Consider the following 23562-nt stretch of genomic DNA (forward strand, 5'->3'; position numbering starts at 1 on the left):
CATTGCCAGAGATGATCTTCTGGGTCAACCCCCAACCAGTATTTTAATTCCAAACAGTGTGATTGCGAGTAATTCGGAAGATTGGGAATTCAGAGTGCCATCCGGAGCAGATTAAACAAAGTTTTCCCATCCGAACGGTGTTTTCATTTTATCTCTCCAAAAGGGTTTTTTGCTTCTTTGTCATCTTATAGGCAAGAAAACAAACTGTTACAGACATAGATATGGGAAGGGTAAGCAGGCAAGTTGATGTAGGTATAATTAAGTGTTCCATAAGGGTCAGGTTAATGGTGCTTTTTTGCTGAGGTTAATAAACACTGCGATGTGTCTGTAACACTGTTTTTTGTGAATAGTTTAAATAACACACCAGGGCAGGGCAACATTTAAATTTTTTTGGTTGGCCGCAAAACATTCACAATGCAATGTTTCCCGACATTAACCATTGTGGGCTAAAAGAATGCACTAAATTATCTGCTTTGTATATACAAAAAAGCACATGAGCTCTAAAAATTTAAATAACCATGAAAAAGTCATGTGGTTGCCCTTTGAAGGTATTGACTCCAAACGTAGGAATGTGGAATTCGTCCTGCTGTCCTGGCCCAGTGTTACGAAAAGGGAAAAGTATGGGCCTCTGTACACGTGCGCATTAAGAAACTTAAGCAATACTAAAACAAACATTGGGTAAAAAAAACAAGCTTTTTAATGCACACACTTTTATTTGCACACAAAAGTAGAAAATAAATGTTTTTCACCCCGGAATGAATGAAATTCTATGTGCTCAATAAAAGTGGGTGTTTTGAATAAAGAAAATTAAACATCGAATATTGAACACGTAAAATTTGATTAATTCTGGGGTCAAAATAACAAATGATTTACTTTTAGTGTAAATAAAATGTGTGCATTGGAAAGCGTGTTTTTTTTATTGCCTAATTGTTTTGTGTAATTGTTGCTGTCGCGTGAAGAGGGCAGCACAGCGGCCGCTCCGGCGCCATGACGAGCGTGTCCGCGAGCACAAGTCAGATCTGAAACACGGCAGAACTGATTCTTCTGCCGTGGCCGATCATTGCTACAACTCGGTGGGCTCTCATGAAATTGTCTTTTCCGAGACCAAGGTTCTCTGCAAACCTCCCGGCTACCATCAAAGGTTTGTACACGAAGCCATACAAATATACAAACACAGACATAATTTCAACCGTGATGATGGGTACAAACTTAGTAATCATTGGAAAGATGTTATCAACCACGCAAAAAAGACTTAATCACAAATTTTTTGGACCATCTTATCTGACAGGCACTATTTTACTGTACTTTACCGAGTGTTAACATCCTCAGTTATTTTAACAGTACTCTCTAAATTGTTCAGCCAGCATTGGTATAAACATGGGCATTTTCGTTCTTTTGTCTATCATGTGTATCAGACCCCCCCTCCCCCTCTCTCTCCATTGTGTTGGCGTGTGCAGTAATTGGCCTCTTGCGCACAAGCGCTTCCACGTCCGTCGCCCACCCTTTTGGCCTCGCCCCCCCCCCCCGCCCCCCCCCTCCCTCCCGATACGTTCCATTCATTGGCTACCATAGTCTGATGAGCTCCCCCTAAGTTTGTACCCATCATCATTTTCGTTCTTTTGTCTATCATGTGTATTAGACCTCCCCTCCTCCTCTCTGCCCATTGTGTTGGCGGGTGCAGTGGCTGGCCGCTTGCGCACAATCGCTCCATTGTGTTGGCGTGTGCAGTAATTGGCCGCTTGCGCACAAGCGCTTCCACGTCCATCGCCCACCCTTTTTGGCCTCGCCCCCCCTCCCTCCCGATACGTTCCTTTCATTGGCTACCATAGTCTGATGAGCTCCCCCCTCCCTCTCCCTCCCCCCTCAACTCGCTTTTAAGGGATTACATCTTGAATCATTGCCTCACTTGATACAGCTAATCTGGCTGTGACGGTCCCACCTGATGACGGAGACTTGTGTTGCCTCCGAAACGTCGTGATTTTTGTTTTTATTTTATTTTACTTTCTACGTGACTTTACCGAAAAAACCTAAGAAGAAGCGCTCCTTTCATTGGTCATAGGCTGGACAGCAACAGCCGCTGTGATTGGTCCAGCCGTTTGCCGTTGTAGGTGGGCGTGACCATTTGTGACTTAAAAAATGGGGGGTAAAATGTATGATTAATAATGAGTAAAATTTTGTTAAAAACACGAAAAGGACCACGATGGGCGGGACCTGTACCGTTTTTTAAATGAAATATTGAATTATCACGCGAGGAGGCGACGGGTGTGTGTTGAAAATTTCAGCTCTTTAGGCTTCTTAGATGCGAAGATATTAAGCGTCAAAGATTACGAATAATATAAACAGACAACACGGCAAGTTCAATAAAAGTTTGTAAAAACACTCAAGTACCATCACCTCGTACTGCAGTATAGGTGATTTAGATAGATCGGGCCGTGTCCGTCCGCTGCTCGCCGAGTTGCATTGGCTTCCAGTTACTGAACGAATACATAAGGTCGCTCTCAGGGGCCGTCCATAAATGACGTCACGCACCTGGGGGTGGGGGGGTCAGTCATTTGTGACGATGTGTGACGAAGGGGGGGGGGGTGAGAAATGTGACGTCACATCAAAATGCGCAACTTTAAATATAGACAACACGTTCTATTAATTAAATAGACTTTTTAATAAATGTTTTCTCCTACAACATCAGAGTGCAGCGCCACATTAAATATGCACTACAATGACAATAGTTTAAAGCGATAAATATCGCTAAACCTAAGATTATAATCTTAGGTTTTTTCGGTTGTCACGTAGGTAAAAGTAAATAATAAAAATTATTTGAAATTAAATAATTATTTTAAACATCGAATATTGCAAATAATAAAATAAAATAATTGTTTTCATTCTATTATTTTTATTATTTATTTTTACCTATGTGACTTTACCGAAAAAAACTAAGATTATGAATCCTTGCAGTCACGAAAGCTTCAAATCTAGAAGTTTAAAGCGATTTGAAGCATGTTTTATTTTGGGGGGGGGAGGGGGGCAGAGCTTTGTGACGTCATGTTTGAGGGGGGGGGGTCTGACTTGTTGTGACGCCGTGTGACGAAGGGGGGGGGGGTCAAAAAGCGTCCAAAATCGCGTGACGTCATTTATGGACGGCCCCTCATTGCACATAAAGTGCTTGCCGCAAATGAACCACAATACCTTGCTGGTTTCGTCAAGGAGCATAAACCTTTACACGAACTCCAGTCATCCTCGCAGCGACTTCTGGCTCTAGTCAAATCAATTCCTTTAGAACTGCTTTTTGTGTTTAGTTTGTTGTCCTTCCCCCGTAACCTCCGATTAGCACAGTTGGCTACGTACGGTGTGAAAGAAGTTCGCACATACAACAATCCTTATCAACGTAGCAAAAAAAAAACCCGGTGTCTAATGGCCACCATTAATGAACAGGAGTGCCTTGGATAGGGCAGCCTTGGGTAGGGGCAGTCGAGAGCGCAGGGCAGTCGAGACGAGACCGGTGTGCGGAGGCGGCTATCCCCGGTTCATGGGGAGCGCGGAGGAAACGACAGCTGAAGCGTACAGCCCCAGGGGCGTTTGGCCGAGGATGGGAAGAGAGGGGGGGGGCCCGTGTGTGAGAACATGACTGTGGGGGCGTCAAAACTACTTCCACATGGTAGCCTGTTGCTTTTGCAGTCTCACTTTACGTTTTGGGGGGGGGGGGGGGTTCAGAGCCATTATAGCGTGGTGCTGACTAATTTGGAGCGGTGCAGCGGACGGTTACATAATTTATGAAGGCAAAGTGTGCTGCACGGCACTGTTTGTTGTAGATCAATGATAAAGACTGTTTTAATCCTCCTGCTGCTGCCGCTGCTGCTGCTCTAGCTGTTTGCCAGGCTTTTTTTTTTAAAGCACCGTTATAACGAATCACGGTGGTCTGTTTTAACAGTTTGACAAATCTTGCTCGCTGATTTTTAGTGTTGAGTTCTTTCTTTTGCTGCGAAGGTCTTGTACGAATAAAGATTCGAATGAGGAATTTTGAAGTTGGACAAATAGGCTGCGCTGAGATGCTCTTTCGACTTTATTAAATTCTTAACGCTTATTACTTCAGCCTTTAAACTTGGTTGGCAACCACCTACAGACAGGTGGTGAAAACGTAGCGACACCTTGACCTTGTCTTTAAATGACAAACATCCTTCATTTTAATGGCAATGAATGAGAGTTGTGTATTTATTTCCCGCTTTCCAAGACGCAGATAAGAAAGGCTTATTACCTCGCGTGGAAATTCCTGTTTTACCTCTTACGTCCCTTTAAGAAGTGTCGGTTGATGTCACGAATGAGGTCATCAAAACGTTAACTTTAAATCGCTGCAAAAAAGTGTTCAAAGGAGGGATGCAAGGTGCAGCCATGCAATCGCTTGCCAACTTCACTGCTGGTGGAAGAGCCTCTGCTCGACAGAGCTATTCGAGTTCCCTCCATCAGCCTTGAAACCAGGTTGACAATCACCGACAGACAGAGAGCTCCGCTCTGGTGATAGTGGTCAGTTCTTTCCATGCTAGCCACACCTCCTGGAAGATGTGTGAGGAGCCACAATTTTTCTGGTAGGAACCTCCTGGTTACACCAGCCCACAGGGGATTATTGTGTCCGTCCGTCCGTCGTGCAGGGAGGGGCTGGGTGGGGAGGGAGGGGCTGGGTGGGGAGGGAGGGGTGGGGCTGGGTGGGGAGGGGCTGGTCACCCCGTGGTGCCCTTATAAAACTCAACGTTTAACCTACTCACGCCGGCTTGTGCCCGCCCTCACAGTCGGCCATATTTGCGGAATACACTATGCCGCCGTTGACCCTGGCCATTGACCGAGCAACCCAACGTTCCTACCAGCTCCCTCCGCAGGAATGTGTTAAACCACCACACACGACCTGGCCGATCAATGAACTGTGGCGCGCTCGTTTTTCCTGCTGGGTGGACAGAGATGGAGACGGGGGTGTAGGAAGCTGTGTCCATCGGTTCGGTTTCTCGTCTAGCCGGTTAAAAAAGGAAACCTCGCTGTTACATGGCTCCGTCCTTATGAATGTAACAGGATTACAGCCTCAACATATCTTGATGAATAATTTAGTTTAAACTTAAAATATCCCACACATGAATGTTGAAATATGTTGCTCGTGTGTGTGTTTTGGTGTGAAACGTGTTTGCGGCGCTTTCCCTTGCAGCATTTTCACCGCCAGCTTCTGAATATGCTAAAGTTGATCTCGTTATGTAAAAATAAAAAATCTAGTTATCTTACTTATGTTGATACTAAAATTGACGAAACAAAAAAGTGCGCAGTTCACAAGATCACATTAGTAAATTTTACCCGGATAATTAGAAGCAGATGTTTTTTTATTGTTGTCTTTCCACGTCCCTCTAATTAGCTCTGTCGGCTATGTACATTGCGAAAGAATTTCAACATACATACGTCTTAACCATCTAAATACCATCACAACCATATTAAACATTCAACTACCACGATAACGTTGCACCTCCATAATGTTTTTATTCTTCTTGTCAAATCAGGCAAATTGTTAATTAAAGAATGCTTGTACTTTGCACGTGTATCCCTATATACCCAAAATGTGCTCATTTATTTAACAATTTACTCGTTTTTTTCATCTCCTGCGCTCAATACCATGTTTCGTGTTGCTGACGTTTTACCAAGGTAATAAATTGCAGAATATTGTGTTCATCTGAATGGCCTTGGGACCAATTCGACGCTTTGCGCTTGTGGACAATTATTTTGAGCTCATTCCGTCACACACGTTACACGGTGTGCAGGTTTCAGAAAGAATAACACTGCTGTGCACAGTTTTAGTCCCTATGTTATGGTAGAACGCCAAGGTCTACATTTCATTCCGACCAGTACTGTTGATGGCAGAGTTTGTATGTTGCGTCTGCTGCCAGAGCTGTAATGTGCTCAAGAGTGCAACACGTGATACTGCTACCCCCTTGCTGCAAAGTGTAATCTTATTTTTCTTCATCAACGCCACTGTCCACGACGATCACAGGAGTATCCTTTATTTATACAAAAATATATATGTATTAGAAATATAAATTCATATATGATAAAGAAGCCTCCTGTGGGGATGGTGGCTTTGACTCAAGAAGAGGTTTCTACCAAGGTACAAAAACCTAGTCTATGCATTTGCAATGGAATAACACTCGACACTGCTAACCTGCCTCTGAGCCACTCAGAGGCAAGGTCACAGGAGTGCATTATCGCGACCAGAAGTGGCGGAGGCGTTGGTGAAAATTCCACATTGGTATGGCGTGATCTGAGTTCAAATCCTAGTGGAGGGAGTCAACAAAAGTAATCTCTCCAGCATTGATAAGATTGGTACCACTGTGGGAAGCCAACATCATATCTGTTATGCAGACATAATGTCTGTTATGCACACATGCTTTTGAATTCAGTTCTTTAAAACTACTTTTTGTGTTTAGTTTGTTGTCCTTCCCCTGCACCTCCAATGAACACGGTTGGCTACGTACAGTGCGAAAGAAGTTCAACATACATATATGCATAAACTGGTCCCCATGGTTTTAATGAGCACCACAGCTACCATATTTGGTGTTTGTACGTGTGTTTTCTTGTCAGACCGAATTCAGCCATTGCCCCAAGCCTCCTGTGGTTTTAATCCATGCTCTTTCTGGTCCTCCCTGTGACTCTTTGGTTAGGTTCAGCAGCGTGTTCCCGAGCCTGAACGTGGCAGTCAAGCGCCGGGAGCAGGCCCTGCAGGAATGCAAGAAGCTCCAGGCCAAGTTGGAGAAGTACGAGGAGCGTGAAAAGACGGGACCAAACATTGCCAAGACACATCAGGTGTGTTGGTTTGTTTTATTGTGTGCGGCGGCCTTGGCAGCAATTATATTTCTCTTATGTTATCAAAGACTCAAAGGCTTTGGCCTTTGAGTACAGATGCCTGCAGATGTTGCTAGAAATGTTAATAGATTTGCAGATTCATATGAAGTATGTTTTGGGTGATTATCATAAAAAACATGTACTTTACATAGATACTCTGAGCACTACCTGGTTAAGATAATAAAACTTTATTTAATCGTATTGTGACCCCAGAAATATGATAACCCTTCAATATATGGAGGGTGTAATTTTTTTCAAGCATTCTGGAGTTAGCCTCTTGAGATCAAAGTCGGTGTCCACCTGCGCAAATTAATGAGAAATGTGGCCCTGATCCAGTGGCTACAATTCCACATTCCCATGAAGGAGGCCGGGTCTTATAGCACAACTGTTCTGATTTTCTACCAAGCGATATAAATTTTATAGACCCCAAACAGATAATGAGCTGAGTTCACTCCCAACTAGGATTAAAGTCCCAACCTTGCAATTGTCCAGTAATCTAACCACATTACCACACAGCCAGATTAAATAACTTTTTTTTTATTTCGCTACGTACGGTGCGAAAGAAGTTCAACATACATTGCCAATTAATGACTGCTACAAACAAAAATATGGGAAGATGAGTGACAAATTTATGCAGATGTAAATAAGTGTTCCTTAAGTATCAAGTGAAACTTGTTTTTTTGCCGAGGCTACAAACGACCGGGATGCGCTCTTTGATGCTGTGTTTATATTTGAATAGTTTAAATAACACAAAAGGAGAGGTTAAAATATATGCCTGATTTAGTTTGCCACAAACATTCTGAACACGTGTTTTTAGTCCTGTGTAAAACACTGTTTATACATTTTTGTGGGCTACAGGAATGCACCAAACTTATCTCCTCTGCATACAAAAATGTTTATTGTTAGAATGAAAATATTCTTATTTTTTTTATCTGTGGTTGTCTCAAGGAATGTGGAATTTTTACTCCTGACTCCAGGGTTGCCAGTATCGATAGGGTATTGCCTTTCGCTCATTTGATTGTAAATAGACTTAACCATGAATAATCCACATACGTGTAAACGCATCGATCAAAAATGCATCAACACGGGACGTTACAGTTAGAGGATTTAAAGAAATTACGAACATCATTGAGCTCCCGTGAATGTAATTAAAGGACATTCGGAAATTGTGGATTTCAACACCTCCCGAATTGTTTGCTGAGTGACCATCGGTGTCATTGTAACCACAAGAATGACAAACACTCGATCAGCCACAATACGCTTTTACATTTGTATGATCAAACGAGATTTCACCTGCCGTTGTGTTCATGAAAAAAACCAGAAACATTTTTCATTGCCTCGTGTTTGTTGTTTTATGTTAACGATAACGTCAAATAAGCCCTTAAATCTGCCCTCGTGTTTTTTAAGTTTGGTTGGTAACTACTTAAAATGTTTAGAGATTGTTCCATTCGAATGAGAAACATCAATACAATATCTTCTTGGTTCTTTCGGTAAAGTCACGTAGAAGGGAAGTAATAAAATAATAAAAATAAAACATAATAAAATGAAATAATTCTCACGACGTTTCGGCTGCTTGCGTTGTAGCCGAAACGTCGTGAGAATTATTTCATTTTATTATGTTTTATTTTTATTATTTTATTACTTCCCTTCTACGTGACTTTACCGAAAGAACCAAGAAGATGAATCCCTGCAGTCACGAAAGCTTTAAATCGAAATCAATACAATAGTATGAAGAAATACTACTCAATTTTTCGTGTGGGGAAAAAAAATACCGCGCAGATTTACTGTGATATTTATGAAGAAGACTTTGATTTGAAACAAAAAAACCCAAAACAATTCTGAAATATGTAGAATTGTAGAGTTAGGGATTATGGAGATAAGCAGCTTTTTTACACGCTTTTATTTAACTCACTCCGTCTGTTGTCGTATCCTCAAAAAATCTTCTAACTCAAATTTTACCCACTTCCCAATGTGCTATCGACTGCAAATTTGTTATACTTATGTCACACTGATGACAAGACTATATTCTATCATTAAAATCTAAGAATATATATTTTTAAACATTTTACACGCTTTTTTATTTAACTCACTCTGTTGTATCCTCAAATCTTGTAACTCAATTTCAACCGTCTTCCCAATGTCGTATCGACTGCAAACTTGGTATAGGTGTGTCATACTGATGACAATACTATATTCTATCATTGAAAAGTTTAAAAATATATTTTTAAATGATCTTTTTTACGGCTCTAATTGTCCACGCTCAACTCACGTTGCCTGTAAATCACCACGGTCCCTTACGTCACGGCAAGCCTCAGGGAGCCACGCCCAGGGGCGGAGGATGTGAAAGAAGTGGAGGGGCGATGGGGATAGGGGGCAGGGGGAGGGGCAGCTCGGACAGGACATTTCATTAAAGCGTGTTTAAAAAAAAAGTGTTTTTTAATATTTTATTTCATTATAGCTTGAGCCCTACACCTCTGAATGGTGAATTTTTTTTTGTGTAAATGCCTTTTAGTCATATGGGTTGTTTGACCATACTTCACTATACTGATCAGTGCGGATTAAAGAAGGGTAGTGCCAGAATTAGTTCAGATTTCACTTGACACGTCGATGAGAGGGGCGCTGCAGTGGTGTGATGTTAACTCCCTCGCCTGGTATTTAGGAAGTCCTGGGTTCTATCCTGACCCTGACGCCTGCTGTATATTTGGAGTTTGCTTGTTCCTCCCTGTGGTCACGTGGATTTTTCTCCGGGACCTCTGTTGTTTTCCTCCACGTATAGAATCGCGCGTTTAGAGTGCTTGACTGCTATAAATTCCCACGTGATAAGCCACTTCGTTGAGCTATCATTTGTGGCCAGGTCGCTTCTGAAAAAGAGCTACATAGCTCAGTGGTACTTATCTGGTAAAATAATGATCGTTTTAGGTAAAATTTGACACTTATTTTAGCTGTGACCGCGAATAAAACTCAGGCCACCAATTTCAGGGCACAATGCGCTTACACTGTCGCCACTCAACCCCAAAGAACATTGGCTTAGTAATGTATTGAAAATGTTCGTATTCTACAATTGTCGCGTATTTATCAGATGTAACAGATATTAATAACATTTCAGGATTTGTGTATATAAAATATAAATTCATCATCATTAGTCATGCTGCATTTACTGCGGAATAAAGGCCTTTGGTGTACTTGTGATGCCAATATCCATCTCGCTCGCGAACAGGAACTCATCTCATCGACGTGTCATCCTTTCTCTGTCTTTCAGTCGTAATTCTAAGCATAAATCTGTCCTTATCTGCGTACTTTTTAGCTTTTGTTCCATTTTCCTTTGTCAGTGTCTGTTTCTGATCAATAAGTGGTAGTATGCGAGAGTACGCACTGGTTAAACTGTCTGCATTGGTGTGTAGATTTTTGTTATCCAAAATCAGCTTTTGCGTCAGCAAGCTCTTCTGTCGTTCGCCTCTTCATTTGAGAATTTTAATTTCAGTGAACCTTTGAACGATTGCCCTCATTACTCAGTTTGCGGCCCTCCCAATGATTATTTTTACAGCATCAGTGCCACCGTCTGCGGAAGCCTTCTTCATGATGTCCATTTAGCATTGCACGAAATCACAACGCATTCTGAAAACGTGTTAATTTATACTGTGATAATTATTGTGAATGCAACCTAGGAACGAATCTGTACAGTGATATTTGGTGGCAGTGAATTATCAGTGCCGTGCGTTTCTCGCAGAGCAGACACAGCGCTCCTCTGCCTTCAACTGGGAACTTTGATGACGTGCGCCGACACACTCGACAAAGATCCCCCGTGTAGCCTCAACAGACTTTTGGGGCAAGCACTGTTAGTGAGCACCTATGAAAGCCGGCACGGCACACGAAAGGGGTGGATGGCCAGCACCACGCCCGGCCGCCTTTGTCACCCCAGCGGCGATGTTTACACACCGCACCAGGTACTCATTTGAGGCTGAGTATGTATGTTGAACTTACTTTGCACCGTACATAGCCAACCGTACAAATGTACGTGTATGAGTCGACCTAGGGGAGGCCCAGGACCGGTTCAGATAATCGTCACTGGTGTTGTCTGTGAGCGGGAATGGAACCCGGGTCGCTGGGTTTGTAGCGCAGTGCACTAACCGTTATGCCACCGCTCCACTCTGTGCGTTCAGATATGCCACACGCACCCCATGGACATGAAATATAAATACAGTGCCTAAGAGCTCACAGATAGTGGCATGAAAAATGAATAGATTGAGTGTTGATATGAGTGTTGGTATGAGTGTTGGTATGAGTGTTGATATGAGTGTTGGTATGAGTGTTGGTATGAGTGTTGGTATGAGTGTTGATATGAGTGTTCTTCAGAATTTGTAGATATTACTATTGTGATTCTCTTGAATTACTTTCTGAATTGTTTTTATCGTAAATTAAACGTGTAATAGTATGCAGTAACGAAATTGTGTGATATTACTTTTAAGTAATTGTTTAATATTGCTATTACATGGTTTTAGCGAATTTTTCAATTACCTGCAAATTACCTAATTAACTAATTGTGTAAACCACATAGCAACATCACGACCCCCCCCTACCACCCCCTCCCCCCACTAGCAGACTCTACGTCTGTGAATCATAGCGTCTTGATGATGCTTATTAGAGTGACACCAATTCCAATTGTACTCATAATTATAAAGTATTGGAAGTTGCATTGGGTTTCATTATTACATTTTTATCTCATTACCATGGTAAACCACATCATCTGTGCATAGTATGCTCAGCTCACTCAAGTTTACGAGTTAAAATCCCAGTCACGATCATCTCAGCCAATGACTTTGCGCAGAGCGTACAATTGTCGCCCTTTGTAGAGCCACTGGGTATGGTGTTTGGCCTACTCTTTCACACGCCCTATGTCATGGAAGAGGTGGGAGTAGCCACACTTTATCCCACCAACACACTACCTGCCAATTAACCAACTGTGGGTGTATCCATTTATACTGCTGGGTGGACAGAGGCCGAGGGATTTACCAAACGTTCCCCATTGCGTCAATTGTTGCGCTGGGAGATCGGACCAAACCGGCAACCTCTGGATTCCGGTTCCTGCGTGCTGATCATCGTTAAACCACGGCAGCATCCGAGCCCCCCGTAGCAGCGTTGAGATTTCTCTATCGCTGCTTCACGGCTCGTGAAAGAGATGTGCACAATGCAATATAATTGTTTGCAAAGAAATGTGCTTTTTTATATATATGTATTTTTACATTCAAAAGCACATTTGTAAGGTATATGCATTTTTAAAAAGTGCATCGCTTTGTGAATTACATTGTGACTCTGTTGCATAACTTTACCTCCGTTATTTAAAGATGTACTCCCATGTGTGTGATTACAACCTTGGCTGTGCACATACACATTTAGGCATGTCTTGCGGTCCACTGTGGTTCACTGTTGACTTGCAGCATGCTTTGCCCGTTAGGTTGCATCATTACTTTTTTGTGTATTTTTTTCCTTAGCCTAGCTGCTCTGGTCAAAAGTGTAGTAAGGAGGTCATTCCTGTTTGGCACATGTGGAAGTGTGTGAATGTATGCATGTGCAAACGGGAGCTTGTATGTGTTTGTAATCGTGTAAGGTTAACGAGAGGGATCACAGTTATGCTGTTGCTTGCGTGGCAACATGTGGCCTTGCAAGACGCAGGAAACAAATGTAACGACAGGGGCAAGCACACAGTGGGAAGGCGCAAAGGGGACGAATCAAAAAGGGCAACATCATCAGCAAAAAAACTACTTGGGAGAGAATGGACCCACTGAACCCACGGGTAACTATCATCGGCGCTAGAGACTCCCCAAGACCATCGCCAATAACTCTCAGGGTGGTCACTTGGCTGGGGTTGGGCGTGTTGGTAATCAGAGGTGGTCATCAGAGGTGGTCACTGGCTGGAGGTGACCACTGGCTGGTGTTGACGGTATCTAAAATGAACAATACCATTGTATGCTCAACTTCTTTCGCACCGTACATAGCCAACCATGCTAATCAAAGATACGGTGGAGGTACAACAAACTAAACACAAAAAAGCTATTCGAAAGACATTCGTTTTCAATCTAGATTTAGTATTGCATAGTTTCAGTGGCTTCCTAATATCGGAAGGAAGAGCGTTCCAGACGGCCGCAGAAGTGCTTCAGGTAAGGCTCACTAAAATATACAGCTATTTTTCAAAAGTGACCTGACCAAAATGATAGCCCAACAAAGTGGCTTATCCTGTGGAAACTCCCTCGCCTGGTATACAGGAGGTTATGGGTTCGATCCCGACCCTGACGCCTGCTGTATATTTGGAGTTTGCATGTCTCTCTATCCGTGGTGGCGTGTATTTTTCTCCGGGTCTTCCGGTTTTTCCCTCCACATTTTTCCTCCACATTTAGAATCAACATGTTTTTAGAGTATTTGGCTGCTGTAAATCTCCACGTGGATAAGCCACTTCGTTGAGCTATCATTTGTGCCCAGGTCGCTTCTGAAAAGAGCTACGTAGCTCAGTGAGCGTTACCTGGTAAAATAACAAATATTTTAGTTTATAGTCTTAGTTGACCCCTACCATAGGAATGTGGAATTTCCAACTCAAGGCCGCTCGTGGAGATGAGTATCGCCACTCCGTACAGCAGTGGATTGTTTTAGTTTGCAATCAAGACGCCTGTTTGTTGTTCCAGGATGTTGGAAAGTCAAGTTTGATGGAAACTTAGTGGTTAATATAATAAGAAAATTAGATGAGTAGATTAAAAAATGTTCTTTGAAGGTCAAAGATCATCCAACCATTATCGTCTTGCAATTTTCCAAAGGTCATTCTGGTTTGAATTACGCTGCATGGGTTGATGCAGTATTTGCTCATTTGTAAAAGAAGAAGACGTTTGTACAGAGACAGATGTGTTACAAACTTATCAGGTAGTGACACCGTACTTTTGCTGGATCGTGCTAATGAAAGTGCTTAACCCACCAGAATGTTCTGAATCCGTATCCCAGATGGGAATGAACGTGACCCATCATTCTGACATGCTGGTTAAAATTAATACTGTTTTGCGGGAAGTGAACAGACTGGTCCGCAGCATAGGCATGTGGATATGTATTCAGTGGCTCCACAGCAGCCAACAAAAATCAGCACCAACCCATTCCTTGTCTGAGCAGGGTATTACATAATCTACTTCATTGCATATTTTAAAAACGGTTATGTTTTCTCATATACACACACTTCTTGTTAAATGAGCACAATTAATTTTGACATTCGAATTTTCCTCTGCTTTTGGTACGCACTGGCGATCGAGCTGGCCATGTGTTTTGGCAGGAAGTGAGTAAGCATGGCCATACATAGCCAAATCCGTTCTCATCCACCCACCCACACCCTGGACCTGATTGAAGTAAGATGTGGTGGACATTGGCACTAGGGGACTAAACGTATAAAACAAACACAAAAATCCCCACCTTATCTCCCCTGCCCTTTACATCGCCCCCCCCCCCATAAACTTCTTAGCAGTCACTAACGGGTAACATACCAGCAAAGCCGCTTCGCACGTTGTAGAAGCACTTCTATTATTTTTACTGGATGGTTTAATAAATGGATGGTCGCCCCGAGACCCTGGCTTGCCTGCAGATGTCTTTGGATCATATTATGCTTAATGTCCCCTTGAAAAGATATGCACTTGGGCCAAGAGGCTGCGTAGTTTCTGTCACCCAAGCCGGGACGTGTTGGGTGTTCCTTACTGCGCCTGACACCTCGCAGGCATCTGGGTCAATACCGAGTGCTGAGATGTAAACGGTTCAAAGTCTGTTCCACTTAAGTCAGCTGCTTTACTCTCTCTCGTGAGCCCCCCTGAGCCTTGTTGCCTTCTGAGCGCAATGCATTCTTGGTAAGCCGTAGAGCCCCACCGTGTTATTTGCCACGACATGCGCATTTCTAGGTATTTTTCTTAAACCGAGTGTGTATAAAGAAAATAAAAATACCTGCAGTTACCCACCAGACTCAGTAGAGAGGGCACTGAGTTTCCTTTTTCATTATATATTTTTTCCATTTAATTGAGAATATCTGTGTGTGTGTGTGTGCACATCATACATGTGTAGTGACTGTACTTGTCACTGTGTGGTGCCGGGATTTGCGAAGTCACGGCCGGTAATGTTGTCATTGCGGGCAGCCCGGGTTGCGGGCTGCAGTACCAACCCTAGCGGTGGTTTTGGGTGAGCGCTGGTTAGCGCGGAGGCACCGCGAGCAGTGTGCGGTGCCGGCTCCCATTGAGGGAGCGAGAGTGAACGTCAGCCAGCCAGGGTTATTCTGGGGCATGACACTGGCTGACCTGTTGTCACGTTACCGGACGATGCTGGAGGGGGGCCACCGGTGGACGGGGGCCGAGGGACAGTCACGTGGTCCCGGAGAGCTCTCGGGAACATTTGAGAAGGGGCCCGAGGTCGGCGTTACGAAGATCCATGTCGGGGAGAAGAAGCCTCTAGACACGCGGTCCGGGACCCAGTTCGTGGTCCGGACCGGGATAGCGAACCGTGTCTAGTTCTGCCGTAGCGTGGTTAGATGGGCGTTCGAGACCCGCGCGTAGGTTGTATTATGTTGGTGCTGTTGTGTGAATAAATTGTGTTGCTCCCAAGATAACGTCTGTGACTCAGTTGGACTCGCTGCACATGTGTAAACGTGTGTTTGCTGAACAACCAAGGTGGCTTGTTAGTTCAGGGGTCAGGGGCACTGAACCGGCACCATTGAGGTTCCTAGGTTTGATTCCCAGTTTCAGTCACAATTTATCAGTCTGGGTTAAGTTGATGGCCACATGTGACTTCATGAAAAAAGCTGATTTTTTTTTGACTGCCATGGAATGAGTAATCCCAAAATTCCTGTTTATTTTGTTAATATTGTGAATGTTTGTACTTTACACGTAATATTTTTACCTATACCCTCTGGCTTGCTCTGTTCTGATGTTGCCGGTTCCTCCGTACGGATTATTCTGATGTCGTTGTTGTTCGTGTTCTCTGCTGATGCACCACGGATCTTCCTTTGCAAACTATAGCTGGGTAACTGGCTACCCCGCGGGACTTTTCGTGTGACAAATAAACATTTAATTGAATGCAGCAGGAAGCATGGAAAGTGCAGCACTCTTGTGTGGATGTTACACGATTTGCTTGTCAGAAGTAGCTCTGATATCATATTCTGTGGGCCATTCTCTCTGACATGGAGTGATGGAGTGCACTGTAAGAGTACCAAATGGACACTTATTTTCGTGACATGACGCTAATAATCACGCTTGGTAATACAATTGAGAATGTTTTCTGTACGTTTTAAATAAGATACTTAAAATAGCCATTTATCAATATGCAGTCATTGTATAATCGGTAATAGAGGTTTTTTTTGGTTAGCTCACGTAAATATAAATGTGTCGTTAAACCCGCCACCACTCGACGCAGCCAATTAGTCGCGAAAGACTATGAATTAAATTGATTAATCAGAACAATAATCTATAGAATAATCGATAAAGGCTGGAACTTCAAATTTCAGCACAGCCTCGAAGAAGCACCAAGTGCAGTGTGTCGGCATCTTCACTGGAGAACCCAAGGGAGCCTGACACAGTGCTCACCACATAACGTGCCTTAATAGGTGCTCACTAACAATACTCGACTCCTTTCATCTGTACTCAGCAGGGCAAAACAGACTCGTCACACAGCTCAAATTTGCACCTGTCCTTCCGTTATCACAGAGTCCATCTGTCACAAGACCACAGTTGTGGGTGAGACGAATCCAAGACTGTGGTAATCGTCATGCTATGGAGAGTTTGGTGCCCTGTGTTGGGAATAATGCACACAAACACTTTAATAATTTTTATACTTGAAAGAAAAATGTACGTAGCATATCAACTCCCATTAACTGTCCATCACGTGGCTCCCTCTTTGTTTCTGGCCACCTTCACCTCTTTACCGCTGTGCAACCGAGCCGTGCAGGGCCCAGCCTGGCATGGCTTAGAAGTCACCAGGTTGTTTTTAATTGTTACACCGCAGAACCCCGAGCAGTGTCGCTGATGTCGCACGCAATGGAAAAGTCGAGTCTCCCTGTTTGGCTCGAGGCCGGATTCAGATTTCTTGTGATGCCTTAGTTTCACACGATTGGTTCTGGTTTGGCTCTGCAAAACAGCCAGTGTTGAAGGGCTAAGTGGTTGAGCAATGGAGAGAAAGGCTCCATGAAGGCATCTTCATCTGTGTGTCTTGTTAATGGGGAGCATTCGTGTAGCGGTTAGCGCATTGCGCTACAAACCTGGTGACCCGACTTCAATTCCTGCTCACGGCCAACATCACCAGTGACGATTATTCGAATCGGTCCTGGGCCTCCCCTAGGACGACTCAGCCTCAAATGAGTACCTGGTGTGGTGTGTAAACATCACCACTGGAGTGACAAAGACGGCCGGACGTGCTGCTGACCACCCACCCCCTGGTGTGTGGTACCAATCTTCATAGGTGCTCGCTGACAGCACTTGCCCCCAACAGTCTGTGAAGGCTCTGCAGGGGATCTTTGTATTTGCATGTGTACACACATAGGTGCTCGCTCACAGCACTTTCCCCCAACAGTCTGTTAAGGCTCTGTGGGGGATCTTTGTCTTTCCATGTCTGCACACAGTCGCGTGAGGAGCTGAAGCCCGTGCGCGATGAGTTCGAACAGAGGAACAAGGCCCTGCTGGAGGAGATGCCTCAGCTCTACACGAGCCGAGCGGAGTACTTTCAGCCCAGCTTTGAGGCGCTCGTGCGCTCACAGGTATGCCCAGAGGCCCACGCACTGTGCTCAGCGCAACTGGGATCACGGTCGGAAGGTCGTGAGTTCAGCCGAGGTTATCCGATTCGTTCAGTAATCGACGGGAGTCGTACGTATGTACGTCTGAACGTCTTTCGCACCGTACGTAGCCAACCGTGCTAATCGGAGTTGAACGCTCTCCCACGCCTGTTGGAGCAGGGTAACACTTATCCTCCAATGTGGGGGAGTGGAGTGGTGGCGCTGTGACTTACGATATGCGTTACGAACCCAGAATGTGAGTTGGATTCCTGACCACGGCTCACATCAGTTGTGAGTGAAATCTGAACCCGTCCAGTCACCAACCCGCACTGACGTTTATGGTGAAGTATAGTCGAACGTACTCCATGACCCATTCACGTTGGGGAGGCCTTCATTTACCAGCAGATTGACATATGACTTTGAATTCGTATTATTACTATTATTATCCGTTGAACTGCAGAATCTGCACATATCGTGCATTGCACCCATTGTCTTGAGTGGTTATCATGATGCAACCTTGCAACAAATGGAACTGCCCCTCGTTGCCATGCCTGTGGAAAAGGGCAAAAACTCCGCAAGAAAGGTCTTCACAGAGCCCCCAGGGAGATTGATAAGCAAAGCGGCTCGTTTATTTTAAGGAGGCACGGTGTCGTTCACAATTATCGTCTCTCTCGTCTTCAACCCACACTGAACGAGGGTGGCTACGCCGTTCTAATCAGAAGTATAGATGTTATCACAGAAAAAATGTGTGTGTCCTTTAGGAAGATGTTAAAGCACCCATGTCATATAGTACCCATTTGCATGCTCATGGAATAGTGTCATTCTCATCAGGATTATTATAGCCAAGAATAACACATTCCTGCGGAGGGAGCTGGTAGGAACGTTGGGTTGCTCGGTCAATGGCCAGGGTCAACGGCGGCGTGGTGTATTCCGCAAATATGGCCGACTGTGAGGGCGGGCACAAGCCGGCGTGAGTAGGTTTTATAAGGGCACCACGGGGTGACCAGCCCCTCCCCACCCAGTCCCTCCCCACCCTCCCCACCCAGCCCCTCCCCACCCAGCCCCTCCCCACACTCCCCACCTAGCCCCACCCTCCCCTCCCAGCCCCTCCCCACCCTCCCCTTCCCACCCAGCCCCTCCCCACCCTCCCCTTCCCACCCAGCCCCTCCCTCCCCACCCAGCCCCTCCCTGCACGACGGACGGATGGACACAATAATCCCCTGTGGGCTGGTGGAACCAGTGGGTTCCTACCCGTAAAATCGCCTTGAATACCCTCTAATCAGATATCAATCTAATCAGATATCATAAACTAAGCTGCTTTTGAGCCTGGATAGGGCTCGGATGGGTGAACGGCATGTATAACAGGTGTCAGGCAATTTTATTGGCAGCAGAGGGCAGTGCATCAAAATCCAGTGTCGTATTGTACTCGTACGCTTTCACATCTATGCTCCCTATCTTCACTGTTCACCCATACTGACCATCGTGGTGAAGTATGGTCAATTCACCCCTGCCACCCATACGGCATGAGGGGAGGCGTGCATCCAGCAAGTGGATCATTGCATATTGCACAATTAGAATGACGAGATATCTGTTAGTAGGGTGGCACACTCGATAAAATGCTTGTGGTTACAAGGCAGGTTGTGATGTCACATGGTGTTGACTTAGCCGGTCATTTCTCCCAACGTCGACAGTATTATCGCCACAGTGTTGGCCTGACATTCAGCTTCTATTTGTTGCTGTTAAACTCAATAATTAAATATACGCATGGTTGTGCTCTTGCACATGCACGGAACTTGCACACACTGCACTGATTTAATTCGGTGAGTATATGCGTGTGTGTTTGGGTGTAGAGTGGGGAGCGGTGGCGCAGTGCTCAGCACGCTGTACTACGAACCCCGTGACCCGAGTTCAATTCCCGTTCACGGCCCACACCAACGACGATTATCAGAACCGGTCCTGGGCCTCACCTCGGTCGACTCAGCCTCAAACGAGTAACTGGTTAAGTGTGTTAACATCGCCACTCAGGAGACAAAGGTGACCAGGTGTGGTGCTGGCCACCCACCCCATTATGTTTCCCATGCCAGCCTTCATATGTGCTCGCGAACAGCATTTGCCCCAACAGGCTGTTAAGGCTATACGGGAGATCTTTGAAACCGCAATAGTTTGCATTTTTCGGACTGAATCATAGCAAACAGGGAACACCCTTATTTCTGGAAAAGGAGTGGCAGTAGCAAATAATTCCCAGAATGCAACGCCTTGCTTTGGTTAATCAGAGGTGCATTTTTCTCCAGATCCTTAGATTTTTCCCTCCACATGTAGAAACATGCCTTGAGAGTATTTGGCTGCTACACATTTCCCCTTGATAAGCCACTTTGTTGAGCTATCATTTGTGGCCAGGTCACTTCTGAAAAACAGCTATATAGCTCAGTGGGCCTTACCTGCTGAAATTAAAAATAAAGTTAATAGTTAGGTTAGATTCAAAGGAGGTCTCATGATGTAGATGCTCACTCCGAGCTCTCATTACTTTGATAGTGCATTGTCTTTGAGCTGTACGCCTTTTGGCGTCCTCTGGTCTAGCACCGTTTGAGACGAGGCTCAAAAGAAAGCTGTCTCTGGTGTGGACCAATCAGTTTCAAGGACAATGCATATATTATCAGTGTGTGTTTTGTTTGCATTCTGACCACAAGTATTGTGGTTAATGCAGACATGATTCCTTGTGAAAAGGTGTCAGTTTTGTTGCCAGAAAAAAAGGGGAAAAACCGATTCTTATATTTTGGTACTGGCAAAGGAGGTCTCATGATAAGACCGCCCTCTTTTCTTCCACGTGAGACTCGCTTGTTTCCTGTCCTTCATCCTGATCCTATTCTACTGTTAAAAGACAAACCTCATCTATTCGCACTAAATCCTGGAGTGGAAATGGTGAAGCAGCTTTGAAAATAAAAGGAAAATATATGTTGTGAACAGTCGTAGCTTCATGGCTTATCGAAGCCGTGGGGTTTTGTTTTTTGAACAGCATATACCACGATAGTAAAAAATTATGAACGGTTGGTTGTGACTTAATAGTTGACGTGTTAATAGATGAGGGTTACCTGTGATGGAATTTTTTCAATTTTCTCCCTTGTCACTGCAACATTGCACCACGCATATAATTCTCCTGCCACCTGTATATACAAAAGAAGGGGAAAACCTATTCTCACCTTCCAAATTCTCTGATCATCCTTCACCCACTCCCCCTTGACCTGATGTCACTTGTACATCCATTCCCAACGCAGTTATGCGTGGTTACTTTACAAACACAATTTATACTCCATTGGATGTCTCATTTTTTCTGAACTAGGACTTATGAGTTACAATAGTCAAGCAAAATAGACGAGAAGCAAATCGTCGCTTCTGTGGTGGCCTTGAATATTAAGGAGTGATAATACTTCCTTGTTTTCATGATACCATTTAAATCAGCTGCTCCAGGCTATGAGAACACGAACTTAGCTTCAGGTTAAAGGTACTAAAGATGCAGCCCTGCAATTGCTTGCCCACTGCTACTGCTGTTGGAAGTGCCCCGGACTCGAGGGGACTCCATAGAGGCCCCCATCTGGAGGGTTATTTCGCCGAATTTGTCTGAGCTATTCTTAGGTTTTTTCGGTAAAGTCACGTAGGTAAAAAATTTAAATAAAAATTAATAAAAGTAAAATGAAAATATGTTTATTTTATTTTTTATTTTATTTTACTTGTATTAATTTAATTTTTTTACCTACGTGACTTTGCCGAAAAATCCTAAGAATATGAATACTTGCAGTCACGAAAGCTTAAAATCTAGAATTGTCTGAGCTAGCCAGACGTATTAGAACAGTTGCGTGTAAACCCCCACTCCACGTGGCCTGCCAACTGCCGAACTGACCAACTGTGTTGTACCCATTTATTTCCGATGGCAGAACAGAGGCTGGGGGTGGGGGGCATTTTAAAAACTGCAGGTGCTCCGTTTTAATTATTGCTGCCTTAATACACGTAGGAAAATGCTTGCGTGCTTTTTATTTTCGCCAATTGTTTGTCATCTTCGTTGTTGTTTCTATGAAATTATACCAATTTAAATTCTGAAAATTATAACCACAAGTTTGTCTTGGTTCTCATGGCTCATTTTAATATGATGAGTTACTTATCCCTAGCCTAACTGCTGCCTTGAGGGAAGTCACACCCAAAAAAAAACAAATAGCTGCTTTGTCTAGACTATGTGTAATGCGGGCGTAAACGACCTCCCGGAAGTGACGTCATGGGGGGGAGGAGTTACGTCACGTGGGGGAGAGGGTAGAGGTCTATAAGGGGGGTAACCGGAAGCAGTGGGGAGTGATCGGAGACTGGGAAAGTGTGAGGCCACGCAGGGCGAAGGGTGAGAGAGAGAGTGGCGAGATCGCCACACACCCGGGCCACGAGGATCGGCACCGTCGGCCAGCGGTGACCGACCCCCGGGCAGCAGGAGCAGCGAGGAGGCTGCAGAGAGCAGCGGGTCTGCAAGGGAGGAGTTGGGCAGCAGGGGTCTGCGCGACGAGACAGCAGCAGGTCTGCTAGGAGGGAGTTGGGCTGCGTGAGCGACAGCAGCCTTGGGCTGCAGAGCAGAGAGTATATAGGGGAGTGCCGTGAGGGAAAAGAGATCGAACCCAAATAAAGGACACAGGACAGAGAGAAGCGTCCGAGTCTTTTATTACACTGGTGTCAAAAGTGTAACGGCATGGCTAAACAACTGAGAAAAAAGAATATTCCGTCTCCGGCATCGGCTTCATCTTCCGACGACGATGACCTTCCTCCTGCGGTGGACCCGACTCCGGCAGAGGAGGAGATCCGTGCTGGGACGAGTGCAGGTCCGGGGGTCCAAGATGTCGCCGCGTCGGCGGACCAGTCTGCACCAAAGGACGCGGATTTAAGATGGAGTCAGATGGCGGAGCAACTTGAAACTCTCAAGAACGTACTTGCACAGTTGTGTGAGCTTGTCACGCCGAGGGCGGCGTCGGAAGGAGATGTTGGTGGTCCGCAGGAGCCCGGGTTGTCTTCGATGTCAACGCCATCAGCCACGCGGCACGAAAACGCCATCTTGGGCGTGGCGCACGACGAAAGGCGGGAAGCCGCCATTTTGGGCCCTCCGCGACGGAAGGCCGCCATCTTGTCGACACCACGCTGCGACGCCATGTTGAACATGCCACCGGATGAGTCAGCGGCTGGAGGGAGCGCGCCAAGGAGTCGCAGTCGTCACCTAACGACTGTCAAGGAATTCTCCATCGGGGGCGATTGGAGTGCGTTCGCCTGCAGATTTTTGGCAGCGGTACGCTCGGCGAGGTGGACTGACGCCGAGGCATTAGACGTTCTTCCGACTCTCCTTGATGACGAGTCCGTTAGATTCTTTCGCTCTATAAAAGCCGCGAAGAAGAAAACATTGCGTGGTGTGTTCGACGAAATGGCAGACGCTTACGAGCCGCCGGATGATGCTCATCGCCGGTTTGTGCAACGACAACGCGCACCCGAGGAGTCTCCGGTGGCGTATAGGGGCGCGGTACTGGAGCTGGCAATGGCCGCATACCCGGAGATGGAGCCTGACCTGTTGGAACCTCTCATCCTGGGGAAGATGCTGGAGTTGTCCCGGGATCTCGGCATTCCCATGCCGGTGTGCGGTCACGAGAAGCTCACATCCCGGGCTGCGGCTAAGTGTCTGGACGCCCAGTTCAACCTGCGCCGGTGGAAGCAAGTTACGGCGTGGACGGGGGGGCCCATCGTCGAAGGGGGAGCCGTGGGTTGGGACCCCAAGAAGGCAGTTTATGTGCCGGACGACAGGAGCCCGCAGGAGCTGTCGGCTGCCGCTGCTCCGTGGCCGGGGCCGCGGGCTGCGCCGCCGACACGGCCGCGTCGGGACGGGGCGCCCGCAGCAAGGCGCAACAACATCGACTGTTTCC

The 23562-nt window shown here is 45.4% G+C and overlaps 1 protein-coding gene across 1 annotated transcript in view; it reads left to right on the plus strand.

Annotated features, from left to right (window-relative positions):
- The window catches only part of BIN3 (bridging integrator 3), a 167468-nt gene that overhangs the window by 120677 nt on the left and 23229 nt on the right, over positions 1-23562 (plus strand). The window contains exons 7-8 of the mRNA XM_078855536.1: positions 6681-6822; positions 17480-17614. Coding sequence (XP_078711662.1) covers positions 6681-6822; positions 17480-17614 — 277 coding nt within the window. The remainder of the gene's footprint in view (positions 1-6680; positions 6823-17479; positions 17615-23562) is intronic.

This window comes from Lampetra fluviatilis, chromosome 4 (assembly GCF_964198595.1).
Source record: "Lampetra fluviatilis chromosome 4, kcLamFluv1.1, whole genome shotgun sequence".
Classification (NCBI taxonomy): domain Eukaryota; kingdom Metazoa; phylum Chordata; class Hyperoartia; order Petromyzontiformes; family Petromyzontidae; genus Lampetra; species Lampetra fluviatilis.